Genomic DNA, 12,849 nt, shown 5'->3' with positions numbered 1-12,849 from the left:
TTTCTGTGTTTCCTGCATCGCGACAGTGACCTTACTTCGCAAACTACCTCAGGACGTCATGAGGGCGGTGATTGGTGCTACGCTAATGCACTGCCTCCAAACGCTCTCGTCTTTCTCACAGGGGGGAGGTGGTCCTGTCCATTGACCATGCTAGCAGACCAGTTGGTGCAAAACCCCCAAGGTGCCAGGCAAGTTCCCCTTCCCAGGCCCTTCCCATTCCTTCCCTGTATCTGGAGACTATAAACCCATCAAACAAGGGCAGTGCCGGAGGGGTGGGGGGTTGGGGGGTTGTGAGGGGTCGAGGCGTGTGCCTTAGTCCCCAGCAACATGCAACCCTAACAGGTGCCCCGCTCCTCAGGGAGGGGATATTGTCCTCGGAGGGGCTGCAGCCCGGAGTCACCAGAACGATCCCGGGGCTGGAAGGGTTAAATCCCGAGGACAGGTTGCACAGACCAGGCTTGTGTTCCCTCGAGTCTCGAAGATTAAGGGGTGATCTAATCAAGGGGTTTAAGATGATTAAAGGCTTCGATAGGGTCGATAAGGAGAAACTATTTCCCCCGGTGTTGGGGGTGAGATGAGGTGGGGTCCAGAACAAGGGGGCAGAATCTTAAAATTGCAGCCTGGCCGTTCAGGGGGTGATGTCAGGAAGCACTTCTTCACACAAAGGGGAGGGGGGTGGAAATCTGGAACTCTCTCCCCCAGAAAACGCTGTCGAGACTGGGAGGGGTCAATTGTAAATTTCAAAACTGAGATTGAGAGATTTTCGTTGGGTCGGTTGGGTTAAGGATCACGGAACTGAGGCGGGTGGATGGGGATAAGATACAGATCAGACATGATCTGATTGAATGGAGGAGCTCAAGGGGGCTGAATGGGTCTCCTCCTGTTCCTGTGTAACAGGCTCGAGGGGGCTGAATGGACCTCCTCCTGTGCCGGTGTAACAGGCTCGAGGGGCTGAATGGCCTCCTCCTGTTCCTGGTCTTTGTTGAGGACAAGCTGTTTTACAGGACAACTGTGCGCTGCAACATGTGAGCACAGAGGACTGTGCTTTCTCCTTTATCATTCCCGGAGCTGATTAGAGGTTTCTATCTAATGCAGGATTAATTGCCCGCTGACTACTACAAATTAAAATGCAAAGTCCATGGGGTAGTTTATAATTAGTCTCCTCCAAAGAGACCGCGCTTTGATGTCAAACACTGCTTTAATCAGACTTATCCTGTAATCTTCAAACGTTCACAATATCAATAATACATTTATCAAACTGGGAGCGGAAAAGAGAGGAGTAATTAACTAAACCCGTGCTGTACCTGTCCTGGGAGTGTTTGATGGGGACAGTGTAGAGGGAACTTTACTCTGGATCTAACCCCGTGCTGTACCGGTCCTGGGAGTGTTTGATGGGGACAGTGTAGAGGGAGATTTACTCTGTATCTAACCCCGTAATGTACCTGTCCTGGGAGTGTTTGAAGGGGACAGTGTAGAGGGAGATTTACTCTGTATCTAACACCGTGCTGTATCTATCCTGGGAGTGTTTGATGGGGACAGTGTAGAGGGAGATTTACTCTGTATCTAACCCCGTGCTGTACCTGTCCTGGGAGTGTTTGATGGGGACAGTGTAGAGGGAGATTTACTCTGTATCTAACCCCGTGCTGTACCTGTCCTCGGAGTGTTTGACGTGGACAGTGTAGAGGGAGATTTACTCTGTATCTAACCCCGTGCTGTACCTGTCCTGGGAGTGTTTGATGGGGACAGTGTAGAGGGAGCTTTACTCTGTATCTAACCCCGTGCTGTACCTGTCCTGGGAGTGTTTGATGGGGACAGTGTAGAGGGAGGTTTACTCTGTATCTCACCCCGTGCTGTACCTGTCCTGGGAGTGTTTGATGTGGACAGTGTAGAGGGAACTTTACTCTGTATCTAACCCCGTGCTGTACCGGTCCTGGGAGTGTTTGATGGGGACAGTGTAGAGGGAGCTTTACTCTGTATCTAACCCCGTGCTGTACCTGTCCTGGGAGTGTTTGAAGGGGACAGTGTAGAGGGAGATTTACTCTGTATCTAACCCCGTAATGTACCTGTCCTGGGAGTGTTTGATGGGGACAGTGTAGAGGGAGCTTTACTCTGTATCTAACCCCGTGCTGTACCTGTCCTGGGAGTGTTTGATGGGGACAGTGTAGAGGGAGATTTACTCTGTATCTAACCCTGTGCTGTACCTGTCCTGGGAGTATTTGATGGTGTCAGTGTAGAGGGAGATTTACTCTGTATCTAACCCCGTGCTGTACCTGTCCTGGGAGTGTTTGATGGGGACAGTGTAGAGGAAGCTTTACTCTGTATCTAACCCGGTGCTGTACCTGTCCTGGGAGTGTTTGATGGGGACAGTGTAGAGGGAGATTTACTCTGTATCTAACCCTGTGCTGTACCTGTCCTGGGAGTGTTTGATGGGGACAGCGTAGAGGGAGCTTTACTCTGTATCTAACCCCACGCTGTACCTGCCCATGGTAACACCACCACCTGGAAGTTCCCCTCCAAGCCACTCACCATCCTGACTTGGAAATATATCACAGTTCCTTCAACTGTCGCTGGGTCAAACCCCTGGAACTCCCTCTCTAACACCGCTGTGGGTGTACCTACACCACACGGGACTGCAGCGGGTCAAGAAGTCAGCTCACCCACCACCTTCTCAAGGAGCAATTAGGGATGGGCAATAAATGCTGGGTCAGCGCTCATCCCATAAATGAATAAAAGTTAAATTAAGAACGCGCAATAACTGATAGCCTAGCCAATGATGCCATAAATCAGTTAAACATGAAAACAATCTCCATACTGTTTGTTTTCAGCATTGAGTTACAATCTCGCTTATGATTAATTGTTAAACCGGTTTTGCTAATCTGTTGATTGTTAACAGTGGCTAAGATGCGCTCACCCCTTAAGCAAAAGAGTAAGCCATCAAACAGTTGTAATAAACTTGGCAACTTGACAAATTGTGCCCTCCCCTGTGTCTGTGATGGTGAAGTTGCTGTGGGAACCACTCCAAGCCAATCTGACATGAAAGGGGGCTGCAGTTTGAGGAGCCCGCTTGAGAGAGAGTGAGCGAGATATTGAGAGAGAGAGAGAGAGAGAGACACACACACACACACACACACACACACACACACACAGGCACAGGCAGTGAGCAAATCCTGACAATAAACTCTGCTCCCGCTCACTCCCCACAACCGCCCTTCAATCGGACACCCAGCGAGTCTAAGACGTGACTGACTCCGGCGCCGGGTATCATGGGATCCGCTTCATCAGCTGCTCAGCCGAAGGTCATTCACCTGGATGTTGATGGGAAGATCCAGAAGGTGAGTGGGTTCTGAAGCTCGTTCGGTAATCTGCTTCCCCTGGCTGGCTGGTTGCAGCACTGCTGCAGACATTAATGATTAGACAGGGGGACGGACTTTAATTAATACCTTCATTGTCCCATCAGATAATCAATCATGTTCAGCATGCCCAGCACTGTTTGTATTGTTCAGCTACCAGCAACTGCTGAGGGACACGGACAGAGGCAGTTTGGAACCTTACCTGTCCTTGGAGTGTTTGATGTGGACAGTGTAGAGGGTGCTTTACTCTGTATCTAACCCCGTGCTGTACCTTTCCTGGGAGTGTTTGATGTGGACGGTGTAGAGTGAGCTTTACTCTGTATCTAACCCCGTGCTGTACCTGTCCTGGGAGTGTTTGATGGGGACAGTGTAGAGGGAGCTTTACTCTGTATCTAACCCCGTGCTGTACCGGTCCTGGGAGTGTTTGATGTGGACAGTGTAGAGGGAGATTTACTCTGTATCTAACCCCGTGCTGTACCTGTCCCGGGAGTGTTTGATGGGGACGGTGTAGAGGAAGCTTTACTCTGTATCTAACCCCGTGCTGTACCTGTCCTGGGAGTGTTTGATGGGGACAGTGTAGAGGGAGATTTACTCTGTATCTAACCCCGTGCTGTACCTGTCCCGGGAGTGTTTGATGGGGACGGTGTAGAGGGAGCTTTACTCTGTATCTAACCCCGTGCTGTACCTGTCCTGGGAGTGTTTGATGTGGACAGTGTAGAGGGAGATTTACTCTGTATCTAACCCCGTGCTGTACCTGTCCCGGGAGTGTTTGATGGGGACGGTGTAGAGGAAGCTTTACTCTGTATCTAACCCCGTGCTGTACCTGTCCTGGGAGTGTTTGATGTGGACAGTGTAGAGGGAGATTTACTCTGTATCTAACCCTGTGCTGTACCTGTCCTGGGAGTGTTTGATGTGGACAGTGTAGAGGGAGATTTACTCTGTATCTAACCCTGTGCTGTACCTGTCCTGGGAGTGTTTGATGGGGACAGTGTAGAGGGAGATTTACTCTGTATTTAACCCCGTGCTGGCCCTATCATGAGAGTGTTTGATGGTTTCACATGTATGTAATGATGGAAAATGTGATGCATCGCAGTTCTCGGAAATGGGTGACCTTCAGTGGTGCTAATTGCAGTTCCGCTGCTGCTGTGGGACTGTGTCTCTCCTGACTTTATCAGCATAATCAGAATTTCAAAACCACTTCATGTTCTCAGGGTGCAAACTTTCATTTGCTGCAGAAATACCTGTTGATGCAAGTCATTCAGAAAGTGGCACAGGAAGAAAGCTTATCTCAAACAAAATCACCCAGGCCTATTAGTAAAAATCTCACCGCTGTACCAAATTAGCATTGAGTAAGTTAACAGTCGCATGCCAGATATAATTAGCTCCCACTACACTGTCCCCATCAAACAATCCCAGGACAGGTACAGCACGGGGTTAGATACAGAGTAAATCTCCCTCTACACTGTCCCCATCCAACACTCCCAGGACAGGTACAGCAGAGGGTTAGATACAGAGTAAAGCTCCCTCTACACTGTCCCCATCAAACACTCCCAGGACAGGTACAGCACGGGGTTAGATACAGAGTGAAGATCCCTCTACACTGTCCCCATCAAACACTCCCAGGACAGGTACAGCACGGGGTTAGATACAGAGTAAATCTCCCTCTACACTGTCCCCATCAAACACTCCCAGGACAGGTACAGCACAGGGTTAGGTACAGAGTGAAGATCCCTCTACACTGTCCCCATCAAACATTCCCAGGACAGGTACAGCACGGGGTTAGATACAGAGTAAAGCTCCCTCGACACTGTCCCCATCAAACACTCCCAGGATAGATACAGCACGGGGTTAGATACAGAGTAAAGCTCTCTGCATGTATAGTGCTAAAAACATGCAGTTCTTTTATGACATGTAACCAACGTTTCCGGTTATCTATATTCATCAAAGCTTTTGAAAGATCTATCCAATTAGTCCCCACTCTACCCCCCACCCCACCCCTTGCTTTTTCCCCCCACAGACCTGCAAATTTTTCCCCTTCTAGTATTTCTCCAATTCCCCCCTTTTTTTGAAAGTTCCTATTGAATCTGCTTCCACCGCCCTTTCAGGCAGTGCCTTCCAGATCCCAACAACTCGCTGGGTCAAAAAATAATCCTCCTCATCTACCCTCCTCTGGTCCTTTTCCCCGATTCTCTTCAATCTGTGTCCCCTCTGGTTACCGACCCTCCTGCCACAGGAAACACTTTCTCCTCATCGACTCTGTCCAAACCCCCCTCCTGATGTCGAACGCCCCCGATTCAATCTCCCCCCCACTTAACCTTCTCCGCCCCGAGGGAGAACGACCCCGGCTTCCCCCGGTCCCTCCACGCGGACTGAAGTCCCTGGTCGCTGGGGACCATCCCAGTAAATCTCCTCCGCTCCCCCTCTCTCTCCAATTCTCTGTCACTTTTCCCAAAGCGTTGGTGGGAGGCACATTCTTCCCTCCCCGCCCCGACTATCGAGTTCCCCACATCTTCACTGATTCCCTCTGGATTCCCAGACCCTGAAGTCTCCAGATGGTCCTGGTCCGGGCGGGTTGACCCCGGTTATAGGTGATTGGGAGGGGACTGCTCGGGATTTCCAGTGCAAGGACCCTGTGTGAATTGAACAGGAATTTTGGTGTACCTCGGGGTAATCCCCCTGCTCCCTGGAAGCCCCCAAGTCACCCTCCAATTCTGAGTTAGAGTTGGACTCCTCCGTCCAATCCCAACTCACCGACCTGAGTGGTTCGAAACGTTAGACCGGAAAATTCTCTTTAACTCCTGGGTAGCTACACAACTGCAACCCCACCCCACCCTCCAATTCCACCCCCCTCACAAACTCCCCACTTGACCCCGATTAACCACACCCACCCCCCAACCCGACCCCGACCCACCGACTGCCCCCCCCTGACCTCCCGACACCCACAAACCCCGATCACCCCTCCCTCGACCACCACCCCGCCCCCTCCCCAGCCCCCGCATCTGCCCTCCCGCTTCCGCCCGTGCCCCACCCTGGACTCCATGACTAGCCCCCCGACCAACCCACTGACCGCCCGACCTCTCCCCTCACCCTCACCCGACCTGACCTGACCTGACACGCCCCTCCTCCCACCTCTCCCCTCCCACCACCAGCGCCAATCCGATCTGTCAACCCCTCCCCACCCAACCCTGCTACCCCCCGAGGCCACTTCGCACCTCACCCGAGGGGGCGGGGCGGCGGGGGGAGGGATTGTTGCCTTGGCTGGATGGGTCATCCAACCATCCAGGGGTTCGGAGACCACCCGGGCAGGTGGTGAAGTTTGAGCTCAAGATGAATTTGGAAATCCAAATCGAGTGATGCCCATGAATCAATTGTTCTACACCCTCACCACCCCCCCCTACCCATTTTACCCAGTTACCCACCCACGTCCTCAACCACCCTGCTCCATTAACACCCCCCTCACCCACCTTACCCTATGCTCTTACCCACCCTCCCCATTTTACCTAGCGATCCAATTACCCACCCAATGCCCTTGCCCACCCAATGCCCTCAACTACCCTGCTCCATCGCCTACCTTACCCCGTCACCCACCTTGTCCCAACGCCCACCTGATCCTGTCACCCACACTATCCCCTCACCCACCCAATGCCCTTGCCCACCCAATGCCCTCAACTACCCTGCTCCATCGCCTACCTTACCCCGTCACCCACCTTGTCCCAACGCCCACCTGATCCTGTCACCCACACTATCCCCTCAACCACCCAATGCCCTTGCCCACCCAATGCCCTCAACTACCCTGCTCCATCGCCTACCTTACCCCGTCACCCACCTTGTCCCAACGCCCACCTGATCCTGTCACCTACACTATCCCCTCAACCACCCTACGCCCTCATCCACCCTACACCTTCACCCACCCTAAGCCCTCAACCACCCTGCCCCATCACCCACTCTATCCCATCACCCACCCTACCCCATCACCCACTCTACGTCCTGAACTACCCTGACCCATCACCCATCTTACCCTGTCGCCCACACTATCCCCTCACCCACCCAATGCCCTTGCCCACCCAACGCCCTCAACTACCCTGCTCCGTCGCCTACCTTACCCAGTCACCCACATTACCCCAATACCCACCTGATCCTGTCACCCACACTATCCCCTCAACCACCCAACGCCCTCATCCACCCTACACCTTCACCCACCCTAAGCCCTCACCCACCCTACCCCCTTGTCCACTGTTATATTCTACTACGGTGGGTGGGGGGGGTCACTTTGCTAGCGAACCGGCTACACCTTACCTGTCGACAGGTGAGTCGATTACAGCATTTGGCAGACACAGAGACCAATATGATATGAAGCACACGCTATTTATTTACACAGACAACAGAGCGATGACATGATGGGCACAACTCCAACCAGACCCTACCCCAAACTAACATTTACATGGTAGCCCGGGCAACACAGCTATGGTCCACTTGCTCACGTTCTCTTAAAGGTGTATCACACCTCAGGGTCACCGTATCCACCCTATCCCTTACCCCACCCGACGCACTCACCCCCACCCCACCCCCACAACCCCGTCACCCACCAACCTTACACACTCACCTGCTTTTACAAAGCAGCTTCAGGGCATTTTACTGATGCCAGCGAGTGCCTTCAAAGAGATGACAGCGTGGGGGGAGGTGGGGAGGGGGGGCGGTGGGTGGCGTTGGTGGGGGGAGTAGGGGGGGGTGGGGTCCCTGCCCTGACTCTCTGGGCCGCCGCACCCAGTCGAATGTAAAGGATCCTCCCTCGGACGATCACTCGGACATGGCGGAGGAGGTTAGGTGTCGGGTTTTCTCTGTCTGTTCAGGGTCGGAAATGCTGCCCGTCTCGAGCAGACGGTTTGGGTTCAACGCTTTATCCCTCTTGTACCATGGTAGCCTAGGAGCATCCTGCACACAACAAACTGGGGGAGTAAATCGGCCCTCGGGGTACACAGGAACAGGAGGAGGCCATTCAGCCCCTTCTCGAGCCTGTTACACAGGAACAGGAGGAGGCCCATTCAGCCCCCCTCGAGCCTGTTACACAGGAACAGGAGGAGGCCATTCAGCCCCTTCTCGAGCCTGTTACACAGGAACAGGAGGAAGCCCCATTCAGCCCCCTCGAACCTGCTCCATTCAATCAGATCATGTCCGATCTGTATCTTGACCCCAGCCACCCGCCTCGGTTCCGTGACCCTTAACCCCCCCCCCCGACCCAACAAAAATCTCTCAATCTCAGTTTTGAAATTTACAATTGACCCCTCCCAGTCTCGACAGCTTTTTCTGGGGGAGAGAGTTCCAGATTTCCACCCCCCCCGACTTTGTGTGAAGAAGTGCTTCCTGACATCACCCCCTGAACGGCCTGGCTGCAATTTTAAGTTTCTGCCCCCTTGTTCTGGACCCCCCCTCACCTCACCCCCACTATCGGGGGAAATAGTTTCACTCTATTGTCCCCACCGAATCCTTTAATCATCTTAAACCCCTCGATTAGATCACCCATAATCTTCGAGACTCGAGGGAACACAAGCCTGGTCTGTGCAACCTGTCCTCGGGATTTAACCCTTTCAGCCCCGGGATCGTTCTGGTGACTCTGGGCTGCATCCCTTCCGAGGACAATATACCCTCCCTGAGGTGCAGGGTCCAGGACTGAACCCAGTGACTACAGGTGGGGTCTGAGAGGAGCTTTAGAAAACTGAAGCTTCAGTTGCATAACTTGTTAGTAATGCTTACTTTTACTGGGACACTGAAGCAATCCATGTCCAAATGCAGCAAGACCTGGACAATATCCAGGCTCAGGGCTGACAAGCGGCAAATAACATTCACACCACACAAGTGTCAGGCAATGACCATCTCCAGCAAGACAGAATCTAACCATCGCCCCTTGATGTTTAATGACATTACCATCACTGAATCTCCTACTATCAATATCCTGGGGGTTACCATTGACCAGAAACTGTACTGGACCAGCCATATAAATACTGTGGCTACAAGAGCAGGTCAGAGGCTGGGAATCCTGTAGCGAGTAACTCACCTCCTGACTCCCCAAAGCCTGTCCACCATCTACAAGGCACAAGTCAGGAGTGTGATGGGATACTCCCCACTTGCCTGGATGAGTGCAGCTCCCACAACACTCAAGAAGCTCACAACCGTCCAGGACAAAGCAGCCCCGCTTGATCGGCACCCCATCCATAAACATTCACCCCCTCCACCACGAATGCACAGTAGCAGCAGTGTGTGTACCATCTACAAGATGCACTGCAGCAACTCACCAAGGCTCCTTCCACAGCACCTTCCAAACCCGCGACCTCTACCATCTAGAAGGACAAGGGCAGCAGACACATGGGGAACACCCCCACCTGGAAGTTCCCCTCCAAGTCACTCACCATCCTGACTTGGAAATATATCACTGTTCCTTCACTGTCGCTAGGTCAAAATCCTGGAACTCCCTCCCTAACAGCGCTGTGGGTGTACCTACACCACAGGGGACAAAATCCTGGAACTCCCTCCCTAACAGCACTGTGGGTGTACCTACACCACACGGGGACAAAATCCTGGAACTCCCTCCCTAACAGCGCTGTGGGTGTACCTACACCACACGGACAAAATCCTGGAACTCCCTCCCCAACAGCGCTGTGGGTGTACCTACACCACAGGGACAAAATCCTGGAACTGCCTCCCTAACAGCGCTGTGGGTGTACCTACATCACACGGACAAAATCCTGGAACTCCCTCCCTAACAGCGCTGTGGATGTACCTACACCACAGGGACAAAATCCTGGAACTCCCTCCCTAACAGCACTGTGGGTGTACCTACACCACATGGACAAAATCCTGGAACTCCCTCCCTAACAGCGCTGTGGGTGTACCTACACCACAGGGACAAAATCCTGGAACTCCCTCCCTAACAGCGCTGTGGGTGTACCTACACCACACGGACAAAATCCTGGAACTCCCTCCCTAACAGCACTGTGGGTGTACCTACACCACAGGGACAAAATCCTGGAACTCCCTCCCTAACAGCGCTGTGGGTGTACCTACACCACAGGGACAAAATCCTGGAACTCCCTCCCTAACAGCGCTGTGGGTGTACCTACACCACAGGGACAAAATCCTGGAACTCCCTCCCTAACATCACTGTGGGTGTACCTACACCACACGGGGACAAAATCCTGGAACTCCTTCCCTAACAGCGCTGTGGGAGTACCTACACCACAGGGGACAAAATCCTGGAACTCCCTCCCTAACAGCGCTGTGGGAGTACCTACACCACAGGGACTGCAGCGGGTCAAGAAGGCAGCTCACCCACCACCTTCTCAAGGGGGCAATTAGGGATGGGGCAATAAATGCTGGGCCCGGCCAAGGGCGTTCAAATCCCGTGATGAAATTAAAAAATTTAACCTCCTGACTGAGCAAAGCAGAGAGGCCAAGGAAATTCGACTGTGTGATGCATCTCCTCCTGTGAATTGCTCCAAGTTCTTTCTCTGGATTTCTTCCAGGTGATTTTCAGCCGGCTCTCGGGTCCCTCTGATGTGCACGAGGCCCTATCCATAGCAGCTGGGAACCTCAGGTCAGTCCATCTCAAATTAGAAAACCTGCCCCAATGGATAGAAACATCTGGAGCTCTGGGCATTCACACGAAGGATTCCATGTGTCTGAGAAAGTCCTGTTGTCTGCAGCCCCCCTGTCACTGAGTGACCTACACTGGCTCCCGGAGACTCAATCACTCCAGTTTCAGAATTCTCAACCTTGGTTTCAAGTCCTGACAGGCCCTTCCCTCCCTATCCCTGTAACCTCCTCCAAACCCTCCATCCCTCCCTATCCCTGTAACCTCCTCCACCCCTTCCACCCCTCCCTATCCCTGTAACCTCCTCCACCCCTTCCATCCCTCCCTATCCCTGTAACCTCCTCCACCCCTTCCATCCCTCCCTATCCCTGTAACCTCCTCCAAACCCTCCATCCCTCCCTATCCCTGTAACCTCCTCCACCTCTTCCATCCCTCCCTATCCCTGTAACCTCCTCCACCCCTTCCATCCCTCCCTATCCCTGTAACCTCCTCCACCCCTTCCACCCCTCCCTATCCCTGTAACCTCCTCCACCCCTTCCATCCCTCCCTATCCCTGTAACCTCCTCCAAACCCTCCATCCCTCCCTATCCCTGTAACCTCCTCCAAACCCTCCATCCCTCCCTATCCCTGTAACCTCCTCCACCCCTTCCATCCCTCCCTATCCCTGTAACCTCCTCCAACCCCTCCATTCCTCCCTATCCCTGTAACCTCCTCCAACCTCTAAATCCCTCCCTATCTCTGTAACCTCCTCCAGCCCCTATAACCCTCCCTATCTCTGTAACCACCTCCAGCCCCAAAAAACACCCTATCTCTGTAACCTCCTCCAACCCCTACATCCCTCCCTATATCCATAACCTCCTTCACCCCTACAACCCTCCCTATCTCTGTAACCCCATCAAACCCGGTACAACCCTATTTATCTCTGTAACCTCCTCCAACCCCTACAACCCTCCCTATTTCAGTAACCTCCTCCAGCCCCTACAACCTTCCCTATCTCTGTAACCTCCTCCTACTGAGGGAGTGCTGCACTGTCATTACTGAGGGAATGCCGCACTGTCTGTACTGAGGGAGTGCTGCACTGTTGGTACTGAGGGAGTGCTGCACTGTCATTACTGAGGGAGTGCTGCACTGTCTGTACTGAGGGAGTGCCGCACTGTCATTACTGAGGGAGTGTTGCACTGTCGGTACTGAGGGAGTGCTGCACTGTTGGTACTGAGGGAGTGCCGCACTGTCATTACTGAGGGAGTGCTGCACTGTCATTACTGAGGGAGTGCTGCACTGTCTGTACTGAGGGAGAGCTGCACTGTCTGTACTGAGGGAGTGCTGCACTGTCTGTACTGAGGGAGAGCTGCACTGCCCGTACTGAGGGAGTGCTGCACTGTCATTACTGAGGGAGCGCTGCACTGTCATTACTGAGGGAGTGCTGCACTGTCTGTACTGAGGGAGTGCTGCACTGTCATTACTGAGGGAGTGCTGCACTGTCATTACTGAGGGAGTGCTGCACTGTCTGTACTGAGGGAGTGCCGCACTGTCATTACTGAGGGAGTGCCGCACTGTCGGTACTGAGGGAGTGCTGCACTGTCATTACTGAGGGAGTGCCGCACTGTCGGTACTGAGGGAGTGCTGCACTGTCATTACTGAGGGAGTGCCGCACTGTCGGTACTGAGGGAGTGCTGCACTGTCATTACTGAGGGAATGCTGCACTGTCTGTACTGAGGGAGTACTGCACTGTCATTACTGAGGGAGTGCTGCACTGTCATTACTGAGGGAGTGCTGCACTGTCATTACTGAGGGAGTGTTGCACTGTCATTACTGAGGGAGTCCTGCACTGTCATTACTGAGGGAGTGCTGCACTGTCTGTACTGAGGGAGTGCTGCACTGTCCGTACTGAGGGAGTGCTGCACTGTCATTACT

General features: G+C 53.2%; 2 protein-coding genes across 5 annotated transcripts in view; one reads left to right on the top strand and one right to left on the bottom strand.

The window, feature by feature from the left end:
• Nucleotides 1-12,849, bottom strand: part of LOC121274034 (scavenger receptor cysteine-rich type 1 protein M130-like) — a 743,215-nt gene that overhangs the window by 397,241 nt on the left and 333,125 nt on the right. The window lies entirely within an intron of this gene.
• Nucleotides 3,148-12,849, top strand: part of LOC121274035 (high affinity cGMP-specific 3',5'-cyclic phosphodiesterase 9A-like) — a 46,647-nt gene continuing 36,945 nt past the window's right edge. For 3 of the 4 annotated variants that reach the window (XM_041181168.1, XM_041181169.1, XM_041181167.1), the window contains exons 1-2: nt 3,148-3,332; nt 10,868-10,938. In XM_041181168.1, the coding sequence (XP_041037102.1) occupies nt 3,264-3,332; nt 10,868-10,938 (140 nt within the window). In that variant the 5' untranslated portion in view covers nt 3,148-3,263. The remainder of the gene's footprint in view (nt 3,333-10,867; nt 10,939-12,849) is intronic. The other variant, XM_041181170.1, reaches the window with a different exon arrangement.

The sequence above is a fragment of the Carcharodon carcharias genome (genome assembly GCF_017639515.1).
Source record: "Carcharodon carcharias isolate sCarCar2 chromosome 29 unlocalized genomic scaffold, sCarCar2.pri SUPER_29_unloc_2, whole genome shotgun sequence".
In the NCBI taxonomy this organism is placed as follows: domain Eukaryota; kingdom Metazoa; phylum Chordata; class Chondrichthyes; order Lamniformes; family Lamnidae; genus Carcharodon; species Carcharodon carcharias.
The sequence above is the reverse complement of the archived record's forward strand: the minus strand, read 5'-3'. Positions and strand labels throughout refer to the sequence as shown.